This window comes from Microtus oregoni, unplaced genomic scaffold, assembly GCF_018167655.1.
Source record: "Microtus oregoni isolate MIOR12 unplaced genomic scaffold, Mior012 000031F_ref0000149, whole genome shotgun sequence".
NCBI classification, from domain to species: Eukaryota; Metazoa; Chordata; class Mammalia; order Rodentia; family Cricetidae; genus Microtus; species Microtus oregoni.
The window spans coordinates 22471326-22499109 of NW_024543090.1; the positions used below are offsets into that span (position 1 = coordinate 22471326).

The 27784-nt window shown below is 45.0% G+C and overlaps 1 protein-coding gene across 3 annotated transcripts in view; it reads right to left on the reverse strand.

Annotated features, from left to right (window-relative positions):
• Nucleotides 1-26333, reverse strand: part of Tgm5 (transglutaminase 5) — a 33592-nt gene extending 7259 nt beyond the window's left edge. The window contains exons 1-7 of one of the 3 annotated variants that reach the window (XM_041679196.1): nt 26324-26333; nt 18057-18236; nt 17266-17511; nt 15713-15831; nt 12442-12570; nt 11862-12039; nt 64-202 (exon numbers count right to left, since the gene is read on the reverse strand). In XM_041679196.1, the coding sequence (XP_041535130.1) occupies nt 64-202; nt 11862-12039; nt 12442-12570; nt 15713-15831; nt 17266-17511; nt 18057-18236; nt 26324-26333 (1001 nt within the window). Of the gene's footprint in view, nt 1-63; nt 203-11016; nt 11024-11861; nt 12040-12441; nt 12571-15712; nt 15832-17265; nt 17512-18056; nt 18237-26323 lie in introns of those variants that run through there. The other 2 variants (XM_041679197.1, XM_041679198.1) reach the window with 2 other exon arrangements.
• Between the last annotated feature and the right edge of the window lie 1451 nt (nt 26334-27784).

The following is a 27784-nucleotide window of genomic DNA, read 5'->3' on the forward strand; positions in this document are numbered from 1 at the left end:
TCCTGCTTGTGCTTTTGGCTCAGATCTGTGGCTCAAGAAATAGGTGGAGAGGTTGTCTCTCACCAGACGGTATCCTTCTTCATATTCTCCAAAATCCTGCCTGTGTTATCATAATACTCATCGATGATCAGGTTCCGATCCGTGTCATGGCCGGAGTCAAAGTTGGTGATCACACGGGTGGGGATCCCCAGGCACCTCATCACTGCAGAAAGACAGAGAAAGCACCAGTGTGCTGTAGATCCTGGATCTAGCAAAAGCATCCATCTGGGATCTGCAAGAGCAGAGAGGGACCATCTGGGACGCTGCACTGAGGGCAATTCCATCTCTCTTCTCATGGGATGACTGTTGCAAAGGTTATGTTGGGCTGATCTGACAGGCTTTGCTGGAGCTGAGAGAGTCTAGCAAGTTGTCCTATCTGCTGTTTGTGCCAGCAGGGTGGGGCAGCCACACCTCTCTGTTGGCAAGTCTTGGAGACTTGACTCAGCCTCACTCCTGGCCTGGCCTCAAGTCTCCCATCTTCAAACAAAAGAGCGGGATTCTGTTTCTTCCTGTCGTTAGGATTATTGCTGAGACCATCGGATCGTCAGGCAAAGGTTTCTGCAGCTTGGAATTCCCTTTATTCTCGGCGATACTCTGCCAGAAAGCTCTCTAGGAAAAGGAGGACAACTTGTGACACAAGCTCAGAAAAGTGAGTGTGTCCCTGGTAAAAAGAATTCCTGGAAAGAGGTAGAATGTTGTCCTTATTCCCCAAGAAATGTTGTCCGTTTCCTTGGCCAGCTAACTTCTTTTCTTGTTTTCTGCTGCAACCCCCATTCTGTGCTCTTTCAAGTGAGGGACCCCTCATCCCAGCTCCCAGCTCACCACTAATTCACTCCGAGGACGGCTGTCCCCTGGTGCCCAGCGGTGTTGACCTGCCTAGCTCAAGACTAATAATTGCTAGGATCCAGCAGCCAGGCTCTGGGCTGCCTGTTTCAGCTCCACTCTTCTCAAGAGAGCTCTGGTTAGGATCTGCTATTGTGATTACTTCCATTCTAATGACAGAGACGAAGAACAATGAGCAACCTCGACCAGAAGTCACACAGCTCGCCAGACACAGGCTCTCACTCAAGCTGTGGCTTCACTGCCAGGCTTGTGCTCCTCGGTAGCATGCTGAGTTCAAACAATCCAGTGTTCCACACATCTCACAACCTTCCCTGCTACTTTATACCCGCCGCGTTTCTATATTATATTTCTAGTGGTGCTTATTCTCCTAAATTTAGTGGACTTCCAGTATTTTTCCTATTGTAAATAATGGTGATGGAGCCGGGCGATGGTGGCGCACGCCTTTAATCCCAGCACTCGGGAGGCAGAGGCAGGCGATCTCTGTGAGTTCGAGGCCAGCCTGGTCTACAGAGATAGTTCCAGGACAGGCTCCAAAGCCACAGAGAAACCCTGTCTCGAAAAAACAAAAACAAACAAACAAATAAAAAATAATGGTGATGGATGTATTTGCAGACCAATCCCTTCTTATTCCTTGGGACTGACTCTAAGAAGCCAATGACTGAGTAAAAATACATATATATGTGTGTATATATGTATATATATATATATATATATAGTCTGAATATTTAATTTAAAAATAGTTTTTAGTTTACATTTTCTTTCTTTAGACATGATCTCATCACATAGCCCAGGCTAGCCTTGAGTTTATGGATATGTGTCACCAACCCCAACCTTCTTTATTTATTATTATTTTTTTTAAAAAACAAACTATCTTTTTTCATTTTACATACCAATCCCAGTTCCCATTCCCTCCCTAACCCCAATCTTCTTATGTTTTGTGGTACCGAGGACAGAACTCAGGGTCGAATATTTTATCAGGAGTTACAGCCTGGCTTCTGTTTTAAATCTTGAGGCAGTGTCTTGTTAAGTTACTCAAGTTGACCTTGAACTCACGCTGTAGCCCAGGCAAGCTTCGAACTTGTGATCTCCCTGCTTCAGCCTCTGAAGTAGCTGAGATTACAGGTCTGAGCCAATAGTCCTGGCTAGGCTCCTTAGTAGTTTGAGACATGACTCTCTAGTCAGGGAAGGGGGACACCCCTGGAGGTGACCTTGTCTGGGGAGGAGAGAAGCCCAAAAGGAAGTCTTGAATTCTCCCTTGAGTGGTATATCTGAACACAGCCAAAATAAACTAGGGCAAGCAGTGGGCAGTCCCGATAAGTGTGTAGAAGGTGAGGGTTACACAGGACACCTTCAGAGAAGAACATGAGATAGAAATGTGGCAAGAACGGAGTTCTGTGTGGGCACACTTATGCTAAAAGTGTGGTCAGGAAGGCAGATGCCACTCACAGCAGCAAGAGAGCGTGCCAAGGCAGGGCAGCAGGCAGAGAACAGAGAGCAGCCTCCTCCCTTTTCCACTCTGACCAGGGCCCCTCAAAGTGTCAGTGCTGGCGCCGACTCCTGATAGCTGTGGCCTGATAGGCCTTTTCCCACCCTAACACATGGTTCGTAATTGTTTGTTTATGAGTCTGCCTTCCTAAGGGCAAAGAGTATGTTACTCATCTTTACTATTGCACAGCCATTAATAACACAGGGCAAGGCCTAACATGCGGATACTTGCTGCATGGATGGATGGATGGATGGATGGATGGATGGGTGGATGGGTGGATGGGTGGGTGGGTGGGTGGATGGATGGATGGATGGATGGATGGGTGGATGATGCCTGCTCTAATGATTTCTGATTTCAGCACACACTGTCATAATGGCTGTGTATACCCTGGGCACCAAACTCGCCAGGCTCTAGAGCACAGTGGTGGATTTATACTGATCTACTCTTGCCTGACTTATCCTTATGAGAGGACTGAGGAGGGCTACATTATTGCAGCGGGACAGAATGAAGCCAAATGAACGCAAATAGTTTCTCTTCCTCTCCTTGAGTTAAATACCAAATGTTTGTAAAGGCTTAGCACACATGCTGCTGTCATCTAAGAAAGGCTCACACTACAGTCTGGCTCTTTTATTGCCTACAGAGTTTAGTTTAGACTCTTTAGACTGGCCCTAGGCTCACAGGTACCTATCACCAAATCCAGTCACGCTGGAGACAAACCCAGGGCCGTCCTTCTGGGCAAGGACTTCTTCCTCTTCTTCCTGTGGGTTAGGGATTGAACCTGGGGCTTTACCCATACTACACAAGTGTTCTACCACTAAGCTTCAGCATAATCTCACTTTATAACCCAGGCTGCCCTTTCGCCTCTAGATATTCTCCTGTCTCAGCCTCCTAACTGCTGATTATAGCTGGAGCCACTACGCTGGCTGGAAGGGTTGCTTGCATAGAGTGTGGTGTGCAAGGCGACACCTGAAACTGGAGAGGTGGAGTCAGGAAGAGGAGTCGGGTCAGGACTCAGGCTCATGGGTCTCTAATCCCTTCCTTGCTCTAACTACGAGCTCCACCCTTGCCACTTGACTGGGCATCCTAACCACCTGTGATCTCAATGTACCTTCGCCTTTGAAGTTTCTCTGACTGCTCTAGGTCACGTTAGCCTCCCACTTACGCTGTCAACACAGTTCCAATCACCTACACACTTTAGCACCAGATTAAGCGCTCTGTAATTTGACATCTCTATCTTATCTCGTTGGCCAGATTACAAGTAACCTCAAAGTGAGGCTTCCATCAGATACATCACTTGTCTTTCTTCATTCCTAGCACAGTGCCGGGAAGAGAACAGACTCATTCACTTCCTGTTAAGTGAATGGATGGATGGGTAGATGATGCCTGCTCTAATGATTTCTGATTTCAGCACACACTGTCATAATGGCTGTGTTCTCAGCTTGAGAACGAGGTTGTCTACTGACTATCAGTTCTGGCAACTCTCAATCTGACATGACATTCGGGAGACTCTTCCAGTGACAATTTTGTGGGGTTTGAATCTCGTGAAAGAGAGACCTATGTGGGCATTTTGTGTGCGTACGCACACATGTCTTCATACTCAGACAATGGCAATTGGGCAAAGATAGAGTTTCAGTTAGGAAGAGACTTCAGAGTTCCCAAAGTATATTACAGCACACTCCATGCCTGATACTGAGAGCTACGATCAACGCTTCTACGCAGTCAAAGTGATTACATTTAAATGTGATGATCTCTGCCACCTTTTCATTTATGTCTGGATGCTTTCAGTTTCCAAATGATAAAAATATGACTCCCAGCTCCCCCTCTCATATAGTCAAGTGTCCTTTATAAACACCATGATGGCAACGCTTTGCCCTTTCAGACAGCTTCATCATAAGGTCATCGTTCAACTATTCTCTTACATCAATAATAGTAACAGAAGAAAATCATGTTTGTTTCCTCATTTATACTAGATTGTTGGGCAACATTTTTGTTATTTTGTTGCTTTGCTTGGGCTTTTGTTTGTTTCATTATTTGCTTTGTTGTCACCGAGTCTGTAGTCTGACTGGTTGCCAACTCCTGGGCTCAAGTGATCCTCCTGTGTTAGCCTCTCGACGAACCGAGACTACCGTGTTCTTAACTCTGAACCGAGACTACTGTGTTCTTAACTCTTCGTGGTATCTGTTACACATACAGGCATGTAATCCAGTTTTTATGTTAATACCATAGCCTTCTAGCCTTATATTAGGGCCACGCCCTACCAAAAAGCCAACTTTTCTATTTTCTTGTTTACTTACTTGAATGTGTGGTGTACGTCTGTATGTGTGTAGGTTCATGTGTTACCATATGCACACCTGTACACATGTGGAGGCTAGAAAGGGTGTCAGGTGTCCTCTTCTGCCACTCTCTGCCTATTCTGAGGCAGGGTATCTCCCTGACCTCTGGGATCATGTTTTCTCAGCGAGACTGCAAGCTAGCAAGCCCCAGTGACCCTCCTCTCTTAATCTTGCTCAAATCCGGGCTTCCAGCAGTACACAGGGCACATCTGGGTTCTAATGTGGGCACTGGGAGGCACGCTCTGGTCCTCAGGGCTGTACAGGAAGCATTTTTAACTGGGGCACCATTTCTCCAGCTTCCCACATAATTTTTTTTTTCAGATTTAAGAACTTAATTTTTAAGAAGGTTTATGTGTGTCACTGTTTACCTGCACGTATGTATTGTAGCATGTGTGTGTCTGGTACCCAAGGGGTCAGATGAACACTCTGGATCCCCTGGAACTGGAGTTACAAATGATTATGACTTGACATGCGGGGATAAGAATGAAACCCTGCAAGAGCAGCAAGTGCTCTTAAACCTGAGCCACCTCTCCAGCCCCCACTTCTATTTTTTGATAGGAAGATGGGCAATTTCAAACTAAATCATGGTCAAGATCCATCTGCTGTTCAAGAAACACAGGTGGACACTATTTATAAGAAAGCAGAACATGAACTCAAGAACTCAGGGAAGAGAAGGGGGCTATAACTTGTAGAGTAGCATAGGACAGAAGAGGGACAGAGCTGAAGAGAGCTCTCTCAAGTTCTGCAGAGGACTTCAGTATGGGAACAAAGTTCCAGAAAGCCAGAAGAAGCGACAGAATAGAGGCCTCACATTACATAGGGTGTTTAGGAGCATGATTAGAAGGGCCATGACCAAGTAGCATGAGCTAAAACTAAAGACCTAAAGACTGTTCCGGACCCATCAAAGCAAAGCTAAAAGCAAACCTCCAAAGGCTCAAATTAATATGCAAAACCTTATTGGTGTACCACAGCAAAGACTTTTATTAGATAAAACAACGTTCAGTTGAACACTAAAATCCAATGGCCAGGGTGGATTAAAAACTATGAAGCAAACAGAAAGAAAGAGGAAAACATGAACACAATGAAGGGAAACAGAAGTAGAAGAAAAGGCCCACTGGCCTTTCTAAAGCAAAATACAACACGGGACACAAAAACTGTATTAAATAAAAGTTGAACATGGACAGGGTCTGGGAAGACAGCTCAGTGGTTAAGAACACTTGCTGCTCTTGCATAGGACCTGGGTTCAGTTCCCAGCACCCATATGGTGGTTCACAACCATCGTAACTCCAGTTCCAAGGAAGCTGACAGCCTTTAGACTTCTGCAGGCACTAGGCATGCACACGGTGCACAAACATACATGCAGGCAACACACACAAAATGAAATCTAAAATGTTTTAAGAAAGAAATGCACATGGATCATAATACATCTCTTGTGAGAGCATTTCCCACTCCAGTGCTACATGTCAAACACATTGGTGTGTTGTGGGTAGGTACATGTCAAACACATTCGTGTTTTGAGGGTGGTTACATATCAAACACATTGGTGTGTTGTGGGTAGGTACATGTCAAACACATTCATGTTTTGAGGGTAGGTACTCAATGGAAGTGAGTTATTGGATAAAAGAAGAGAAGTAATAGGTGGTTTTTTGATGGAAGAAGACCAATTTTGATAATACTGCAAAGTTAGAGTTGTGATGACTGGCAACCCTAAATATTTCAAGAAAGAGAGGAAGTGTAAAGTCGGGGAGAGTGATGGAGAGAATGTGGGACTGATGTTTGGGAAAAGGGCGGAGAGCTCTTTCAACCAGACTCAGCCAAACCACTGGAGCCTAGGAAACAAAGCTTAAAGCAGTATGCCAATTACGACAGCTAGTGCTGGTGTAAAGCTGTGTGCTAGACCTCTTTCCAAATAGGTGTCAAATGTTAACCAAGAACCCTAGGAAGGAACATTCCATACAATCTCCATGCTCATAAATCAATGGAAAATAGCGGTAGATAAATGTTCCAGCCAGGGCATTGTGCAAGTTTGGACTGAGATCCAAGGAAAGGTTGGGGAAAAATAAAGCATCAGACCCTTGGATGAGGCTCCTTCTTGGAGACCCAGAGCTCAGCAGAAAGAATGAGAAGCGAGTTGTATTGAAATTAACGATGAGATACTTCATAGAGATCCATGCACAATTAAGTTAGAACACATCTTAAAAAGCTTTAAATAGAAGACACTACTATAAATCTTCTCAAGGTGGAATATAGTCAATGAAAGACATACAAACGGGGTTGCTGTGGTTGAAGAGGGGAGGACCCAGCCCAAATGTCTCCCATCAGTTCCTGACTCAGCTTCTCAATAAGGCTACCAAGGCTTAAGGCTCCATTTTCTATAGGAAGGGATGAGTTCCACAGACCAGTTCCACATCAGTGCCTTTCTGCCCGTGCCACTGCTGCCCCATTCACTCCAAATTCATACGGGTATGGGAAAAGGCGGGGCAGGCTATTTCCAGGATGCTTGGATTTTTCTCAAGCAGCTGTCTTAAGGCATAACTCAGATACTACCTAGCACCTTTTGTCAAATGTACAGTTCACGAGTTTGTGCTATTTGGACAAGTAGTGCAAAACTCTAAGTGATTTGATTCTGGAACATTTTATCATCACCGCAGAAAGAAAGCCTGCTGGAGCTAAGCACAGCGACATCTATGTAATCCTAGCACTTGGGAGGCTGAGGGAGGAGGAGCTCGAGGAATGCCTGGGCTACAGAGTGAGCCTCAAAAAAACAATAACAGCACAAAACAAAACATGTCTACCCACTAGCAGGCATAGTATGGTGATACGCAACCACCTGGCTTCTGGGGGACCCTACTGTCCCTTCTGGTCCCCTACTACAGTGCAAAGCATCCAGGCTACTTTCCAGACCCCACACAAGGGCTGAGGGTTCCAATCTTAGCGAGAATCCAATGCCCTAGAGCTCTCTGGAGCTGGCCCTGAGCTCAGAAGGAGAGCCAGGAACTTCTCCTTAATTACCAAGTAACTACCTACAAACGGATGCCAAAGAAAACTCCCTGTACACTATATATATTTGCCTTTGAGGAAAACAAAGCCTCCTTTTGTAAACTTTCTACAGGCAATTAAAGTCACATGTTTGACAGTCAGAAAGACAACCCTGGGCCAGAGGGCTGTAGATGGGAGAGTGTACTCTTTGGTACTGTCAATCAAGCTAGGGCTTCAAACATGCTACACTAAGATTCTACCAAGGAGCTACACCCCCAGCTTAAGAATGAATTTTTAGGCCTGGCGTGGTGGTGCACACCTTTAATCTCAGCACTTGAGAGGCAGAGACAGGCATATCTCCTTGAGGTCGAGGCCAGCCCGGTATCCATAGCAAGTTCCAAGACAGCCAGCGCCACATAAAGACACCCTGTCTCAATAGAAACAAAAGAAAGTTTTGTTTTCTCATTCACGAGTCCTGTGGTTACAAGCTGCCGTGATGTCTACTTCACAGGTGGTGGGGAGAATTGGAAACATTGCAAGGTGTCCAGTGTTGAGTGGGAAGCACAAAGGCTGCTGGGCAAAGGGCAGCTGCTAGCCATGCTCCTGGGCAGGGCAGCCTAGAGTGAGATCATGGCCTACAGTGCCTGCACACTGGAGGGGGAGTCGAGCTTGGACACTCCATTTCATTTGGCAGATGGAAAAGATGGAGAAAAAAAACGTAAGTCTTTTGGGGGATCAACCGAGACACTCCTAGCTAAGACTGAACACTCTCTAGACAGTCACTGTTCGTGGTGGACTCACACGGTCCTTTCGGTAACCCTTGGCAGATAAAGAACTGGCGTTTTGGGGCAAATGGACAGAACTGGAAATAAGCTAGCTCCAGAAAGACAAATATCATATGCTTTCTCTGAGCTTAGCACAGACACTCACATGCGGGCGTGCACACAAGCACACACACACGTAAACCCACCAGCACACAGCAGGAAAACAGAAGGGTGACTGTCTGGGAAGATGAAGGGGAGCAAGAAGGAAGGAAGAACGGGACAGTAAGGAGCGTGACTATAGTTAAGTACATGGTATACTCCACGCTTCAAATACACACAGATCAGAAACTAAAAGGAACAAAATAAATAGCACCGGTCAACGGAAAGGATAGATGCAATGATTAAACATGAAGACTTTCTGGGACTCTCATGTGATAATTTGCATAATTTCTTAGAGAATGTCTTATTATCTAATTTCTAAAATAGCATCAATGGAGTATAAGCTTAGGTCTCAGAACCACTAATTTCTGCACCACATATCTGGGTAAACTAAGTCATAAGTGACTTGCCACAGGTTACTCAGAGAGTTGATAGCAGTGTTAGTATTTATACCCATGGTTCAATTATTGAATATGTATATATATATATATATCATATATAATACATATATGAATATATATTCAATAATATCTATTTCAATTTCTGTGTTCCCAGTTACTTCCAGTCAGTCACAAAACAATATTATTAAATGGAAACTGCAGAAATAAACCTTTCTTCTTGAAGTTTTGAAATCCTGTATTGTTTTGAGCATATGACGGGTTCTCAGCTGTCCTGCCCACAGCATGAACCGTCCCTCCATCCAGAGTGTCCATGCCATATACACCACCTGCCTGTCAATCACTTCTGGGTTACCAGATCACCTGCTGTGATACTGCAGTGCTAGGTTCAAGCAGCCCACATTTTATTTAATAATTGCCCAAAAGTTCAAGAGGAAGAGTGCTGGAAATTTTATGATAGTATAATATTCTAAGCATCCAGAGTTATTTTAGTTATCATTATCAATGACTTCCTGTGCCTAATTAATAAACTAAACTTTACCATTGGTAAATATTTATAAGAAAACACACAGTATACAAAGATGGCTTTGGGATTAGCAGAGTTTCGGGCACCTTTGGGGGTCTTGGGCTGTAATCTCTATGGATAAGGGGACTGCAGAAACCCCAAGGAGTCTGCTTCCAGAGTCCACATGCTTCTCTGTTACGCTCCTTTGCCAAGATTTTAACACAGTGCCTGGCACAAAGGAAATACCCGTTATCACTAGAACAGCCATGGAATAATAATGGTATAATTGTTTAAGATGTGAGTGGTAGCTGTGTCGGCATAATTAGTTTGGCTCAACCTTTATCTTTCACTTTGGTGAGGAACAAAAGTGACTGGGTCTTTTCCATCTTTGTAGCCAAGAGAATAGGTGGAAGACAGCACTTAGCACAGAAGGACTCCACTGTGTGTTGTTGAGGGAACGGTCTCTTCAGACTGCATATGTACTAACGTATGACAAGGTGGCCCTTTGGGGGAAAGCTAATTGGGCTATAGCCGGAGAGGGCCACATTTGATCATTGCTTAACTCTTTGTTTCAAGGTCACTGAAGGGCCACGATTCTTACAAACATTTTAATTGCCCTGCTGTCATTGCTTAACCTCCATCTGCTGTCTCCACCTCTTCCATCACCCACTCCAGACAGCCACTCCCAAGGCCAGCTCTCCCTCTACACGCGAACTCAGTTTTTCCACACTGGAAGGCTCCCCCTTTATCTCACACAAGATCCGTTCTGCCCTTCCATCTTGTGTGTGTGTTGGGGGTGCCGGACTCACTCGATCCGTAGTCCAGGCCGGCCTAGAACTCCTTATACAGCCCAGGCTGAACTTGAATTCACAGTGATCCTCCTGCCTCATCCTAAGTGCTGGGATTGGAGTTTTAAGTTCCTGCCCAGTTTTCTGCCTTGTCTTGCACCTGCCTTCTGGATGATTCAGATACCCTACGTCACCCTAATTTCCTCATCTTTTAGCACCAAAGCTATTGAATTATTTATGTCTTATCACTGGGTCATCAAAGCATCCAACAGAAGATCAGGATCTGAAGCAGCAGAAGAGGCAAGCACTAAGAAAGGGCTTCAGCAGCCGCCCACCCTAAAGATACCGTCACGCTCTGTCAGTGTTGACAGAGATCTCCTCATGCCCTTGGACTGAGGCCTGGTGCTGCATTCATCGGCCTCTCTGGCCTTAGCGTGCATGCCTGTCCCAGGGAATGTCTACACAGAAGGCCTAAACCTTCAATAAATACCAACTTAGGGGCAACTCTGGTCTCCCTGCATCCTACTGGAGTCCTGTGAGTAAAAGTCTGACCTGGCCTAGCTCCCTAGCTGACAGGAATGATGACTAACTGACTGAGACCAACTCAGAGACATGGGCATGCATAGCAAGAGGTTGAGAGTGGGCAGAGCGGGGGTGGGGATAAGAGCAAGAGAGTGGCCATGGGCAAGGCGGAGGCCTCCCCTCACCACCCTCACCACCACCTCCAACCTCTCTCTCTCTCTCTTCTTTCTTTCTTTTCTTTTTCCTTTTGTCATTTTGAGAAAGGTTTCTCTGATTAACAGCCCTAGCTCTAGCTGTCCTAGAACTTGCTTTGTAGACCACGATGGCTTCGAAGTCATAGAGATCCATTTGCCTCTGCCTCCCGAGTGTTGGGATTAAAGGCGTGTGCCACCACCACCCAGCCCAGATGTTAACTTCTTCTAAAATTTCCTCCCCTTCTATCTCTACTTTTCCCTCTTGCCACACACAAGACAATCTTCCTTCTTCCGTTTATGCTTCTAGGTTTCTCTTCTGTCACTGTGATCTCCAGTTCCTTTCTAAAAAATGGCCTTCTATTTCTTTCTCATTCCCTAATTCCCTTTCCCAAACCAGATCCCCTAATTTCCTCTGAGCGTATGGCAACACCAAAATCAAGGTCATTCTATTTGGGTTGCCTTGTTGCTCCAGCTCTAAAGGTCGGGGGCTCATTTTTGTCTGTGTGCATGTCTTCATTAAGCCAGAAATGACCCAATTTGGTTTTTTTGTGCTATATAATCATTTAGTGTTTCATCTCAAGTCTCTCTTGGACCATTCTCATTCTTGTGGAAACATGTTGTTAGGCTGCATGAGCTCAGAGGGCAGGGTAAGTTTTGATGTGTGTGATTTCTACTTTAGAACCAGTATCTGGTTTAAGCTCAGACTGGTGAGGTCAGTGACGAGATCTTTCTACAGGAAACACTGTCTTCCAAACGTCCCTTGGTGGGAACTGTGAGACTAAGATAGAAATGGTCCCGAGAGCTCTGACACGGCTGCTCTAACATCCCCTAGGGCCTGGGTCGTCTCTTACCTGTGCACATGACGGCGGCAAAGACCCAGCACTGCCCGTAGCGCACCGGTTGGCAGCCCATGGCATGCCACTGCTTGAGGATGGCCACGCTGCCCGTCCACTCTGCAGGGTTGACACCGTCCACGTAATTCTCACTCCAGTTACCATTGAGCACCCCATTGTCATCATTGCTGTTTATCTGAAGAGAAGCCATGTACGAAAGCATTAGAAACACGTGTCCCTCCCCGGGACGTGACGTGGGGGGTGCTGACAGGAAGGACCACCAGGCTGAGACTTATATCAATTCACCATTCCATTTCAATGCTCTGCAAAGCAGGAGCTTGTCTCTGAGCAGAGTAAGAACACATTGGAAATCCAGAAGCAACGAGATCATTCTCAAACTCAATGACGTTCAGCTTTCCCCCCAAAACAAAACATGTAATTTGGGTTAATAGAGGCAATGGCCCACACCAGCTATTTCAGGGTTTAGTTGAGATAACTCATTTCCCATAACCTGCTCTCAGTCTCATTCAAAATGGTTTTGTTCTCAGAGAGTCCCTGCTTCTCAACTCCTCATTTTCCTATTGTTGGGACACCTTACCATGGCGCACACAACTCTGCTGATGTAGACGGGGCTTCCCCGCAGGGCACAGTCTGTGGATGGGTCGATCTGGAAATTCAGACTCTTTTCGAGCAGCTCCAGGCAGATGTCTATGACATTCTCTTCAAACTGCAGGGTATAAGGGAAAGGAAGCACCACATACTTGGTGTGTGTGGACAAATAAAGAGATATACAATCCATACCACTCGGCTCCCCAGCAGAGTATGTGTGTGGAACACAATCCATTTGCAAGGTAGCCGTCAATCAAAACAGCCTCCCAGGAAGGGGCGTGGTTTCAAAGCTATGGTGTCACAGCCCACTTGGCACATATGTCCTGCAAGCCAAATGTCTCACCATTCATTTGAAGTGACTGTTGCTACGGAGGGTTTTTCCCCCCAATGAAATGCCTCATTGGAAAGTCTATTCCATCTCCACAATCCTGGGGCCTCTAAGATGTTCTTAACAAAGCCATGTTTCCTTTCCTTCCACAATTATATAATGACCCAACTTACCATTGGCAGCATGAAACTCAAAGCTTGGGACTCTGGACTGACCAATCACGTGTGAGTTCTGGAACACTTTCCCCCTCCGTGGGTGTGTCCCCTCTGGTTGTCAAACTTAGTTATACAGTGGATTTGAGGCCTGTCTTTCCTGCCTGGGTGTATGATCTGTCTATCCAGTTCTCTTTATAACACTCGACCCTGGCGTGGAGCTGGGGTCAGAGAGACTCCACGTATCTCTGTCAAATGAATATAATGAACCACTTATTCTCGTGGAGCAATTGTCAGCAAGTATAGGCTTCCCTGGCCTACTTGGTTTAGGGAAGTCACTTTCTAGTTTACAATGTTCAAAGGGCCCTATAGCTTAAAGAATCAAGGCCAAAATCTCCTTGAGATGCCCTTCAAATCCCTCTCAGATCTGGCTCTGTTGTATAGCTGTTTCTTCTGAGATTAAAACCTTAACCTTCCATCACAAAAGGAAGCTTGATATGACACGGGATGTTAAATGGGAAGAGAAACATTAGACCCCAAAGAGAAGCTTAGGAAGTAAACCACTCAAATGTTTCAGGAAGTCCCTGAAACTGAGCAGATTCATTGGTCCCTCCCTCCCCAAGCCTATATAAGAAATAAGGACTACCCATAGACACTCTTCTACCAGCTGAACTGCCTAGAAAGAGACAGATTAGTCAAACTGCCTGGAAGAGGTTCAGACCAACAAAGCTACCTGGAAAGACTCTAACCTGTCCAGCTACCTGCAGGTTGTGCATCAAGCTCCAGCTTTCCAGCTGTCACCCATACTGTGGTGATCTTTTGGTAATACTATGGTCTTTTAGTCATGTCTGCTTCTATAAGTAATTTGTCACTCATAAGTAACCCAACAAAACTCTTTGATCTCCTGAGTTAGACTCTTTGGTTCCCCATCTGAGATGAGTAGACAGGTGCTTGTTCTCATCTCCCCATTAACACTGTCTCTGGCCTCTTACCTTGACAGACTCCCATCCATAGCGTTTTGCTCCAGCTACACTGAATTCCCTGTAGTTTCTGCAATGATGGAAAACTTCCTGGCCCATCCACCTTTGCACATGCCTGCCCTTGGTCTTCACTTGACTAACACAACTCAAGCACAGCACCTTATCTCCTAGGAGGCTTTGGGATTTCTTGCCAAACCAGGAGCCTTCCTCAGGGTTCCCAGAACTCTCTGCCCTGTCTCTCAGGCTCACAATCCAGCTGTATGATAAGCACTGTTTATGTGTCCTGCGGGGACAGTGCTCCCTTCTTTCCGTATCTCTAACACTCACCTCTGCCTAGTACTGAACAAAGTGCTTACTGAAGGAGAGAGCCAGAAAGGGAGGGAGCCAGAGCCCCCAGAACAGCAACACCCACTTCTGCTTCTCACTGATGACAACTCCCCTAAATACTCACACTGAGTGAGGAGTTGGGACCAGTTGAGACTGCTCTATTCTCTCTGGGCTGCAGCTACCTTGGCCGTGAGTGAGCCTAAAAGGTCATGTGCATTTGGAGTTCTATTTGGATAAGACCTGGTGAGGAGATTTTATCCAAGTGATCCAAGGCTCCACAAGGACCCCCATATTGTCCTGGCTGTCACCTCTTCTGAGTGGCCAAAGGCTGATCTTCTCCCTCCTCCAATACTCCTAACACTGAGTTTATCTTAGAGAAGCTTCTCCCCCAACCCCACTCCTAATCTTGAGCTTCCAGGAGCACCCTCTGGGGCTAAACGTTGACCAAGAGGTAGGTTTTCAGATAGACAAAGGTTTTCATGCATTGCAATGAGTTTAGATGTTTTACATACAAAGTCATTAGGCGACATGTAGAAAACAAGGGGAAATCAAGCTGATAGCAGCGCTTACAGATAACCTTCCTGTTCTGGGCGTTCATTTTCAGATTTTTTTTTTTTGCAAAGGTTTTGTAATCCTTTTTATTTATTTATTTATTTGGTTTGGATGTTTTTCAGCCAGGATCTCCTGTAGCCTAGTGTATGTAGCCAAGAATGACCCTGAACTTTTGATCCTCCTGCCTCTACCTTTTGAGTTCTGGGATTACAGGGGTATCCCACAATGCCCTGTTTATGTGGCACTGGGGATCCAACCCAGAGCTTTGTACATGTCAAGTAAATACTCTACCAACTGAGATGCAATCTGAGCTCTATTTCCTGAAAGGTTTTTCTTTATATTCCAGGCTGACTTCAAACTTCAAATCCTCTTGCCTCAGCTTCTCAATCACTGGTGCTACAGGCATGCGCCATCACACACACCTTTGCAAAGCTTTTTTCAGACAATTATATATTGCTTATAAAGAAAAAGCCTGTTGTCAAAACAAACAAGCAAATGAAAATGCATCAGCGTGGAGTCAGGGAAGATACATCGTTGTTTCTAGGAGAGCTGTCCAGGGGCTCATACGTTCTGTGTATGTGTCAGCGTGACAGATCTGATGTCAAGGTTCAGCACCAAGGGTTGTCAGGACGAAGTGAGAGAGTAAGGTGAGACCTCACTGCAGACCCAGATTAAAGTGCAAAATGTCAGGTGCAAATATCTCCATTGTGATGGTGTGCCTCCCCTCCCATCCTCAGTCAAATCTGTGGCTGGGCTGCCTTTAGCTGCTCTTTCCCTTAAATCCCATTCAAGTCAGATGTGGCCAGCAGAGAACACTCGCTCCTTCCCACTGCTGCTTCCCTAGCAAACCAAGATGCTTCACACAGCAGTTTGGGCTTCCCTTTCCATATGAGTTTGGGGCTTGTATGGTCTGGAACTCACCTGCCCATAGTTCCAGGGACATGGGCGGATCCAGCTCTTGCTCCCTTGGTAAATGAAGCCATAATCGTTCATAACATACTCCTGTCTCTGGGGCTCACTCTCCAAGTAGACTGCATCCCCTGGGAGTCAAAGTGAGAGGAAACAAAACAGAAGTCACCCTGGCCATTCCTAGCCCCACAGTTCTATAGAATCTAAGATCTGGAGACAGTACCTAGATTCGTTCTGAAGGGCACTGAGTCTTGGGACACCACACTCTCAAAACCGCTCAATGTGAACATGATGTAAAACAATATACATTTACCTATGGTGAGTATATGTTATTATAAAGTTACCCAGGTGCTTGGGCCCGTGTTAAAGTCAGGGAAATGAGCTCAGAGTGGAAGCTGCTTTGCAAGCCAAGTTTAATTACAGTTCTAAAATTTGCACACAGAGTCGAGCAGCTCCCTAGTCAGAGCTTTCTGCCTCACCCAACTAGTCCAGGTGCAAAAGAGCAAATCGGAGTGTGAGGTTGGCAGTGACCTTATCATCCTCGCTCTCAGGATCTCAGCTAAGCCTTTCCAGTGGTGCTCAAAGTTTCAGACTGTAAACTGCTCATCTGAGCACTGTGTTCGTGGTGGAGATGACCAACGAGCCGTTTGAGAGGACTGGCTTACAGCTGCAGGGTGTCTCCAGCAGGGATTTCGGTACAGGGTTAACGTAAGGTGGCAAACTGTATGGATGTACATGGACCTCTACACGGGACATGAAAGTTCAAACACACTGTAAAGTGATGAGTAAAGCATGAACTAACGTCTGTTAATAACAGATTGTATATGAGTAGAGGATACTGAAGCTTTTCCGATAGTGACTGCTCATGCAGGTCTCAGCCAGTAGCTAAGTCTGTATGGAACTCACTATGTGGTCCAGGCTGGCCTCAAACTCACAGTGATCCTCTTGCTTCCGCCTCCCAACTACTGGCACAGGTGTGTGTTTCAGAGAGAAATGTAAATTGGAGACTGGTGTGTAAAAATCACACTCTGATATATGCCATAGAATCAACAACACGTAGTTATATACAAATGTGCGCAAATTCAATCATAATTTAGCTCTGTAACAGAACACAGAGAGCAGTAATATGGTTTCCACTGAGAAAATGGAACGTGGTAATTGGCAGCTCTTATGCCGTCTAGCACTTTTCCCTCCCTGCCCCTCCTTCTCTTCTCCCTCTACCCCTCACCTTTTCACTTTTATCATTTGCTTCTTTCCTCAAATACTGAAAACTGAGCGTTTATTACTTTTTAAATGAAAAAGTCCAGACTAACTTAAAAGCAGATCATGAAGGTAGATGTTAATGATGATCAAACTTAGTGGTAGTTTTCTATTTAAGTTCAGACATAATTTCAAAATTCCAAATAAGTAAATAAACACCAAGATCTCTCTACCTTGGTTGTTGGAGGTCAGGTACTAAATTCAAGGGGTTCGGGGACTTGTGATGGCCAGGGATCAGAGGTTGGAAACCTTTGAGCTGGGACCTCTGACAGAAGTAGAGGATCCTGGGTGGGTGCCCGCCTCACCTGGGCACCAGGGGTTAAAGAGCAGGATGAACTCTCCGAGCTGGTAGGCCGTGACAGGACCCTGATAGGAGTCAATGCGAATTTTCAGGAGGTATCGCCCCACGGCTGCCATGGGAGGAGCGCACAGGCTCACGTCCAGGGAGGTGGCTCTATTGGCCTCCAGGGAAGCAATCCAGGGGCTTGGGCCACCACTGCCTGTGAGGCTAAACACCGCCCGTGTCCCTTTGGCCAGGTCTGGCAAGGGTCCTAGGAGAGAAGAATAAGTAAGGCTCCTTATGGTGGTCTTCCATTCCTCTAAAATCCTGCTCAAAGAACATCCATGCTCACACACATGCTCCACTTCACACATACATGTACACATGTTCCACTTCACACCACACATACATACATATGTGCCATGCAACACACACATACATGCACAAATATGTACCATACATCCACATGCAATGCTCCACATCACACACACGTACACACATACATACACACACACGTGCCACACAATATATACATGCTCTACTTCACGTACACATACACACACATGCAGCACACACAATGCTCCCCTTCATCCTTCACATACACATATACACACATGTGCCACGTTACACACATACACATACTTTCCTTCACATGTACATACATACATATATACACACATGTACCACACACACTGCTCCACTTCACATGTACATACACACACACATGCTCCACTTTATACATTACCACACACATCACACCCTATACACACACACACACACACACACACACACACATCCTGTGGGCCAGTTCCTCACCAGTCTCAGTCACAAAGGTGATACTGTCCATGCCTGGTTGGAAGCCCCGGTTCTTAAAGTACAGGGTGATGCTGAAGGCCTGGCCACGGCGGACAACAAGACGGTCAACACTGATCTCCTCTGTGCGGTGGCGCACATTGTTCCGGGAGCTCTGGAGGTCTGTGAGGGCCACTTCTAGCCCTGTAAAGGGGCAGCCTGAGACAGACAAAAACCAGGGTTGTAAAGCCTAGTCCAGTTTTGTTCATCGCTTACCAGCTCTGTAAACTCAAGGAAGTAGTTTGGCGATTGCACTTAGGTTTCCATGCTGGTTGAATGGAGTCTGTAACATTGTAAATCTGGTTTAAGGATTAGATGAGATACCACGCACCCACATTCCTCTTTCCTTCCTCCCCTACTTCCTCCCCCTCTATCACCTTCTTCCCTGCACACTTCTGGAGGTACATGGTTTTTCTGACTGGCTTCTTGTGCAGACCTCTCCAGGATGGATGCTCCCTTCAGCCTAGCCTGCCTTCAGATACATCCTGATCCTCACTTTATTTGGGTTATTTTTGTTTTTGTTTTGTTTTCTTAGTCTCTTGAGACAGGGTTTCTCCGTATAGCCTTGGCTGTCCTAAAACTCATTCTGTAGACCAGGGTGGCCTTGAACTCACAGAGATCCTGCCTCTGTCTCCCGAGTGCTGGGGTTAAAGGCGTGCACCACCACTGCCTGGCCGATTATTCCTTTCTAAGTGCCTATAATTTTCTACTTTCCTTGTTTCACCCTTCATGACTGTCTACAGTCTATGGTACTTGGTATGCAGAACACTCGTTTGCAGACATATGGCCCTCCCTATGCAGCGTTAACTTCTGAGAGCGTTCTCATTTCCCACCAACCCCGGCATCATCCTTTACTCCAGGCAGTCTATCTGCAGGTTTGCTTTCTGCTACAGCCTCAATTCAGAACACTCCTGTCATAGTTTTCAACTTGACACAAACCTAGACAGACCTGGGAAGAGGAAATCTTAACTGAGAAATTGCCTCCATCATATTGGCCTGTGGACATGTCTATGGGGGCATTTTCTTGATTGCTGATTGAGGCGGAAGGGCCCAGCCCACCATGGATGGTACCATCTCTTGGCAGATGGTCCTAGGTGGTATAAAAAAGCAGGCTGAGCAAGCCAGGGGAAGCCAGGCTGCAAGCAGACTCCTCCATGGCCTCTGCTTCAGCGCCAGCCTCACTGACAGTCTTGCCTTGACTTTCCTCAGGGAAGGACTATAATTCGCTAAGACAAATAAAACCTGTCCTCCTCTAAATTGCTTTTGGTCAGTGATTTATCAGAGCAATGGAGAACAAACTAGATTATCTTGCATTACTTAGCCAAAGCCTACCTGTTGTGGGATCTTTGTATACTGTGTAAAAACGTATTGCTGTGATTGGTATAACGAAATCTGAATGGCTGATAGCTAGGCAGGAGGTATAGGTGGGACTTCTGGGCAGAGGGAACTCTGGGAAGAAGAAGGCAGGGTCGCCAGCCAGATGTAGAAATGAGGTAATGTGCCATGTGACACAAATGTAGATTGAAATAAATGGCTTAAGCTATGGGAGCTAGTGGGACAAGCCTACACGAAGGCCAAGCTTTCATAGTTAACAACAAGTCTCCGTGTCGTTATTTGGGAGCTGGTGGTACAGGGAAAGACTTGCTACACCTACCCGTCCTCTGAGACCGCCCTCCCTCATGAAACTGGCCCCAGCTGGCCACCCTTCTTCCCATTTCCTGCTGCTCTACATCCTTGAACTGAATCACTCTTAATCCTTATTGCTCACACTGACCAGTTAATGCTTGTGTCCTGCTCACACGCTCATCTGTGTCAACGCATTCACCTGAGGTCTTACTCTTCTCTGCCTCAGCACAGGAACCCATTCTTTGTTATTTCTTGTTGTGTCTCTTTCTGTAGCTCAGGCTGGTTGCAGACTCAGTCCCTGGAGTTCTGGGATGCAAGGTATGTACCACCATACCCAGCTCTTAGCTACTTTTTGTCTATGTTCCAACACTCGCTGTAAGTTGAGAAGGACGGAAACCTACCTGCTTTATTTTGGCTGTGCTTTGATTAAAAAAATAAATTAACCAAATCATTTGGCACAATCTAACACCCTTTCATGTTAAAAAAATATTCAACAAACTAAGGAGTCCCTTATCATGATAAATGCTGTCTGTAAAAACCCACAGCTAATCCTGTTTAATAGTGAAACACTGGATGCTTCCCTGTTAAGATAAGGAGCAAATTAAGACGTGTGTTCTTGCCCGCGCTTGTCTTGCTAAAGGCAGAGTGTACTGGAAGATCTAGCCAGGGCCATTGGCAAGGAAAAGAGATCAAAGCCATTCAGATTGGAAATAAGTAAAGTCATCTTTAGTCACACATGACATAAGAATAATAACACTCTCAAATTAGAATTAACAATCACAAAAAGATGTCAGGATGGATGCAATACCAATATGCAAACCCAACTGTATTTTCATACACCACAATGAATAATCTGAGAAAAATGTAAAAGTAATTCCATTTATAGTAGCAAGAGACTAAAGTAATTAGTAACACATTCACAACAGAATTAAAAACTCTTACCACAAAATATCGTTTAAAGAAATTCAATCAAATAATGGAAGCTGTCCCATATTCATGGGTTCGAGGATGGTATCATTCCAATGACAATTAACAACACAACTATTCTAATGGCTCCAGATTCAACACAATACTGACCAAAACCCGAACTGCACACGTCATTTAGTACCTCTACAATGCATCTCCTACCATCTCCTGCCTCTGGCTCCCAAGTGCAGGGATTAAAGGTGTGTGCTACCACTGCCTGGCGAATATCAATTTTCTTTAGAGATGAGCTTCCTGATTGCTCAGCCAATACCAAGTGGTCAACCCTAAAGACACGTATATACAAGCAACACTAAATGGATTCAGAAGGTTTTATACATATGTTTATGTGTACGTGACAATAACAATTAAAGAAGAGGTCATGGATTTGAGAGGGATGATGGGCATGGGAGGAACTGGATGGGGATAAAATTCTCAAAAAATTTTAACCAAAACTTTTAAGCACAACTGTCATTTTGTAGAAACTGACAAGTGGATCATTAAATTAACAGGGGAAAAGAAAGGATCCGTAGTGATCAAAGCAATCTTTTTATTTCTTTTTGGAGGGGAAGGATAACACAGTATCTTGCTATGTAGCCCAGAACTCATGGCAGTCCTACTGCCTCAGCCTCCAATGTGTTGGGATTACAGGCATGCTCCATATTCGGCTCTAAAGCAATCTTAAAACAGAGGGCTTGCACTTCTATTATTTAAGTTTTACTATAAAGCTAGTAATCAAGGCAGTTTTGGGGTGGCATTAGCACAGACACAGGTCAGTGAGCTAGACCTGAGACTCTTAGAAAAGAGGTCCCACACTGTATACGGAGCAGTGCTAAATTCACTCAGTAGGTTTTACACTTGTGTGTTTAACAGTAATAACATTGACGAGGCCATGAATTTGAGAGGGATGTAACAACACTAGATATAAGCTAAGGACAGAGAACTACCTACTTTGTCTTGGTTATGTTCCAATTAAAGAAGAAGGAGAAGGAAGGAGGAAGAAGACAAGAAGGAGGAGGAGGAGGAGAAGGGAAAGGAAGAAAAGGAGAAGGAGGTGTAAGAGGAGGAGAAGGGAAAGGAAGAAAAGGAGAAGGAGGTGTAAGAGGAGGAGAAGGAGGTGGTGGAGGAGGAGGAGGAGGAGGAGGAGGAGGAGGAGGAGGAAGAAGAAGAAGAAGAAGAAGAAGAAGGAGGTGGTGGAGGAGGAGGAGGAGGAGGAGGAAGAAGAAGAAGAAGAAGAAGAAGAAGAAGAAGAAGAAGAAGAGTACCAAATAATTTGGCAAAATCTAATACCCTTGATCTTTGACCAAAATGTCAAGACAATCAAATATAGAAAAATTCTCTTCAAAAACTGGCGCTGGGAAAAATGGATATATCCACATGTAAAAAAATAAAGTATCTGGACTGGAGCAATGGCTCAGCAGATAAGAGCACAGGCAGCTCTTGCAGAGGACCCAAGTTCAGTGCCCAGAACCTGCATTGCTGCTCACAACTGCCTGTAAGTCCAGGTCCAGGAGACCTGACACTCTCTTCTGACTTCTGTGGGCACCAAGCATGCACATGGTACTGCTGTGGAATAATCCTCTTGTACACTGTAAAGATTTGTCACTCAAATTTGTTTAATAGAAAGCTGACTGGCCAGTGGCCAGGCAGGAAGTATAAGAACTAAGGATAATAAGAAGGAGAGGGTAGAGTCAGGAGTCACCAGCCAGATGCAGAGGGAGCAGGAGATAAACGTGCCATGCTAATAAAGGTACCACTACATGGCAAAGTGTAAATAAGGAATATGGGTTAACTTAAAATGTAAGAGTTAGTTAGTAATAAATCTGAGCTATTGACCAAGCTTTTATGATTAATATAAGCTTTGGTGTGGTAATTTGGGAAGTGGCTGCTGGGTATTTGGGAACAGGCAGCCAGAACAAGAAACTTCCACTAAATGGTGCACATACAAATATGCAGGCAAAGTACAGATACATATAAAATAAATACTAAGAAGTTAATAAAAAAGAAAGAAGTTGATTGCCTACTTCACATGATATGCAAAAATTAACTCAAAATGGATCAAAGATTTGAATATGGGAGCTAAAACTATAAAACGCAGAAGAAAACAGGTAGGTACACATTTCTCATCTTGAAATAAACAGTGGTCTCTTAGATATGACAGAAGAAGTAGAATCAGTGGGGAAACTCAAGTAAATTGGGCCTCATCAAAATGGCATTTCTGCTTCAAGAACATGATAAAGAATGTGGAAATATAATCCAAAGAATGTGAGGATGTATTTGTAAATCATATATCTAATAAGGTATTTGTAACCAGATGGATGGATTAACCCTACAACACAAAAACAAGGAGCCAAATGAAAAACTGGGTAACTGGAGCTACCGAGATGGCTCAGTAGTAGGCAAAACACTTGTTGCATGAGTCTGAAAGCCCAAGTTCACTCCCTGGGACCCGTGAGGTAGAAGGCAAGAACCAACCCCACAAGACTGTCCTATGACTCCTACGTGCTCATCATGGCATGTCTCCCACAACATGGGTAACTGTTTTGAACGGGTCTTTCTCCAAATAGGACAAGAAAAAGACAATAAGCACATGGAAGGTCATCAGGTAAATACACATGAACTGTTTCTTCACACCCATGAAGATGCTATAAGAAAACAGACACTAGCAAGTGTTGGTAGGGTGTAGCACTATGGGGCACTCGAACCTTGCTGGTGAGTTTATAAAATGGTTCAGCACTTTGGAGAACACTAGAGGCTCCTTAGAATGTTGAACACAGAGTTATCATGGGATTCAACCCCTTATGGTACATCACCAAACAGTGAATGTGTATACTCACACCAAGCCCACATGTGGGATGCTGATACAACATTATACAGAAATAACTGAAAAGTCCAAATGGCACAAGTACCTACCAGCTGATGAACAGAAAAGATGTAGCATATCAAAATAATGGACTTGTATAAACTGAGCACATTACAACACGAATGGACCTTGAAAAATTAGTTAGTAAAAGGAGCCAGATGCAAGAGGACACATCTTATATGATGCCATTTCTATGAAATATCCAGAATAGTCAAGTCCATAGAGATTGAAAGTAGATTTGGCATTGCCAGGGACTAGAGAAAGGTGGAAAGGACGCTGAATGCTTCTTCTCCTTCTCCTACTTCTCCTTCTTCTCCTTTTCCTCCTCCTCTTCCTCTTCCTCTTCCTCTTCCTCTTCTTCTTCACATAGCTACATAGCCCTAGTTGTCTTGGAATTCACTCTGTAGACCAGGCTGGCTTCAAACTCACAGGGATGCTCCTGCCTCTGCTTCCTGAATGCTGGGATTAAGGGTGTGCACCACTGCACCTGGCTCTGACTGCTTGTTTTTGAGGTGATGAGAGTGTTTTGGGACTAGATAGTAGTGACACTTTCAAAACTGTATGAATACACCTAACTGTATACTTCAAATGGATGGCCTTTATTATGTTCAATAAAATGCTAGAAACAAATGTGACTCAAAGAAACTGTGTAAAGGTATAAACAATAAATATTAATCTTTATCTTTTGTTTTAAGGAGTCAGACCACAGTCACACAGGATTACAATCACGCAGGTTTGCCTGAAACCCACCAGGCTAGCCTGGAACTCACGTGCACCTTCCTACCTCAGCCTTCCGAGTTGCTAGTGTTACAGACATATGCCACTATAGCCATCCCCCTCTTTATCTTCTACACTTCTGAGGCTATTTGCTCACTGTTAACACATCTTTTTCATTGGTAAGCTTTGCATTGTTGTTACTGTTTTTAAGGAAGCGTAAGATGTTTGCTACTCGAAGAGTTCTCTATCTTATGCAAAATCACTTGCATTTATTTCAAGTTTTGGATTCTCTCAGCACTTTATTGACATCATACTATTAAACTTTTATCACAACCTTGGATAGATGAAATATCATGTCATCTACATCTAGGGGGTGAAGAACAGACCTTCTGATAGATGGAGGATTTTGTCTCATATTAAACTCAGATTTGTGACTCCAATCAGGAGTTTTTTCTCTACCCAACAGCTGCTAGCCATTGCTGGCTTTCACTCATGTTCAGAAAGGACATTCCAGCCTGCCACTTGAGAAAGAACTTGACTTTTTCCTAATAATGAAAAAAGGGGGGTGGTAGTGGCACTTGCAGAGGCAGGCGGATCTCTGTGAGTTCAAGATCAGCCTGGATACCCAGAGAAACCCTGTCTCAAAAAACCAAAAGAAGCAGCATATCCTTTAGGAGACCAGTTGACTGGGCAGAGAGCACTGACTGGCTCAGGTCTGTGCGTGACTAAGGCTACCCAACAGGCGGGACAACACCTGCCTGACAGGAAACACTTCAAATATATCCTATCCTCCAGAGACACCATGGGCTGTGTCAGTCTCTTCCTAAGACACACGGATGCTTCTGCAACAAGCACCATGCTTAGCTTTCCTTCTCATGACCATTTCCTTTTTTGAGATACAGTATTTCACTTATCTATATTCAAATAGGATATTCATTTTCAGTTAGAGTGTTTTTTCTTGAAGTAAGGAGAGAATGAGAGAACTAGCAAGGGGATGGTTGAAGAACTTAGAAAATAAGTGATCTCAATGTCTGTCCTGGAGAGACATTCCTTCATGAGTAGCCAGAAGCATGCATAAGAATGCTGGCTGTAAGATTGCTTGTCTATCTGTAAAATGGGAAAGACTTAAATGTCCATTAGAAGAGGAGCAGATGAATGAATCATACACTGTAGAATACCATACAAGATGAAAAATATTGAAGTAGGTCTATACACACTACTGGCCTGGCGAGAGCTCCAAGACATGAAGTGAGTGAAAAAATATTAAGTTGATATTTATAGATTGATAGTATCTAGATTTTTAGTAATACATGTTGATCCAATCGATTATATTCAGCATATATGTGAATACTAATGCCTAGACTGGAAACAATGGTTACTCAAGATGAGACTGGGGTACTTAGAGTTTTATCTGCAATTATTGCTTTATTTTACTCCAACTAGATCTTCATTTCCTTCCTTTGTAATTAAAAATTATACACATTTTACATAAAACTTAAGGAAATAGTAAAATACTTATTATATTACTTATAGTAAATAAAAGTGGAGATGTCATGTGTGTAGAGTAAGCTAAATCCCATCCCTTGTAGGTGGTATGTCATCTAATCATTGCTCTTTATCTAGAGAAGAGAGGATGAAGTCTGCAGAAGATGACAATGATGACTTCGGAAGTTAGAGTATATGAAGATTCAGAGAACTTCAACACTGTAAAGAACCTCCAAGACTGTGCTTCACACCCTTCTGGTTTTCAGGCATGAGAGGCAGAAACTAGAGAAGTAAGTTGGCCAGTGTGAAGAATTTGGCTGGTGACAGAGGACAGAAATCCTGGTGCCCTAATCACTTGCTCTGCCCATCCCACCCTGTTGTGGAGGCAGTCATGGTAGCATGGCACCTCCACCCTGCCTCCTGGTCCTCAGGGGACCAATGGCTCCTGAGGGCTCTTGGCTTCCTTCCTAGATCAGTTCTCTACTTGCTCCTTTCTCCCTCTGAGCCCCCCTCCTGCCTTCGATGTCTCTGGGTCTTCATTGTCCCCATTTTCTAGCCGTTTCCTGGATTTCCCTACCTTGGGCCATGGTGGTTGCTTCTGGCTCCAGGGCTGCTCCCCCACAGGCAGCTGGATGGGCTGGAGATTCAGGAAACAGATCCTGGAGAGTCTGCTTCTCCTTCCATCCCAAGGCTCGACACTGGAGGTGGGGCCAGCTGCCGCACTGCCACCTCTGCCAGGGCAGCTCACAACTGGTTCTCTCACTTGCCCTCTGGTTTTTCTTGGCAGTGTTGCTTAGCTGAGAGGAGGTGTGGAGGCTGTGGAACCATCAGGGCCTTTGTGCTATTGGGCCGTTGACAGCTCTTAGGCAATAGGGCTGTGGTAAAGGAGCCAGAAGAAACTGGTGAGCGGATGGAGGCCTCCACAGGGATGAGGGAACTGTGTTTCTGCAGGAAGGGCTGTCGGGGGTCCTAGACTTTCGCTCACAACTAAGAGAGCCTCAGTGGGTTCTAGCACTTGAGACCTCTCTTTCTGGAGTTTAAGTGCAAATGGTACCTATGCTGGATCATCCTTAATATGACTTTTATTTTTGTGGCCGTGGCACTGTTTTAAGTGAGACCTTCCAGGCCTATAGTGATTCTCAAATAAAATTATCAGATGTGGGCCTGGAGAGAAGGTCCAGAGGTTAAGAACAGGGGCTACTCTTCTAAAGGACCTGGGTTTGAGTCCCAGTACCTACATGGGAGATCCACAACTGTCTTTAATGCCAGTTTCAGGTGGTGCACGCCTTTAATCCCAGCACTCGGGAGGCAGAGGCAGGTGGATCTCTGTGAGTTCAAGGACAGCCTGGGCTACAAGAGCTAGTTCCAGGGCAGGCTCCAAAGCTACAGAGAAATCCTATCTCAAAAAATAAACAAAAAGAAAGAAAGAAAGAGAAAGAAAGAAAAAGAAAAGAAAGGGGGGAAAAGGCAAGATGATAATGTAGCTTCATGGTAGAACAATTGCCCAGCAATACCCAAGGTTCTCCAGAGAGAAAGAAAGACCAGGCTGGGGGAGGGAGGGAGAAAACTGGAGAAGGATCCTGTGTGAAGACTGACTGGGAAACTCACCCACTCTCTTCCCCCGCTGTGAGTCACTTCTTCCTGTATCCCCAATTTCTAGGTCCTCTGAGGAACCCAGCAATTCGTATCTTCTTCTCTCTTGGTTTCAATTCTCTGATAGCTTCCATAGTGTACAGACACACAAATACAGTTCTCTGGGGCTGTTGGTTTGTTGCTGCACTGAGGAATGAACCCAGGGCCTCAGCCTTGCAAAGCCAGCACCCTACCACCAACGCACACCTAGTGCCCCAACACACTAACACATCTGGGTTCACATCCAATCCTCAACTCCATTAACCCATTGACTCTACAGCTCTGACCTTTCCTACCAGTTCCATCAATCCTCCAGTCTACTGCCTTGTTCCTCACCCACTCTTCCCCTCCCTTCCACCTACTTTCCCTCCCCAGGCTCCCTGACACCTTCTCATCTACTCCCTCT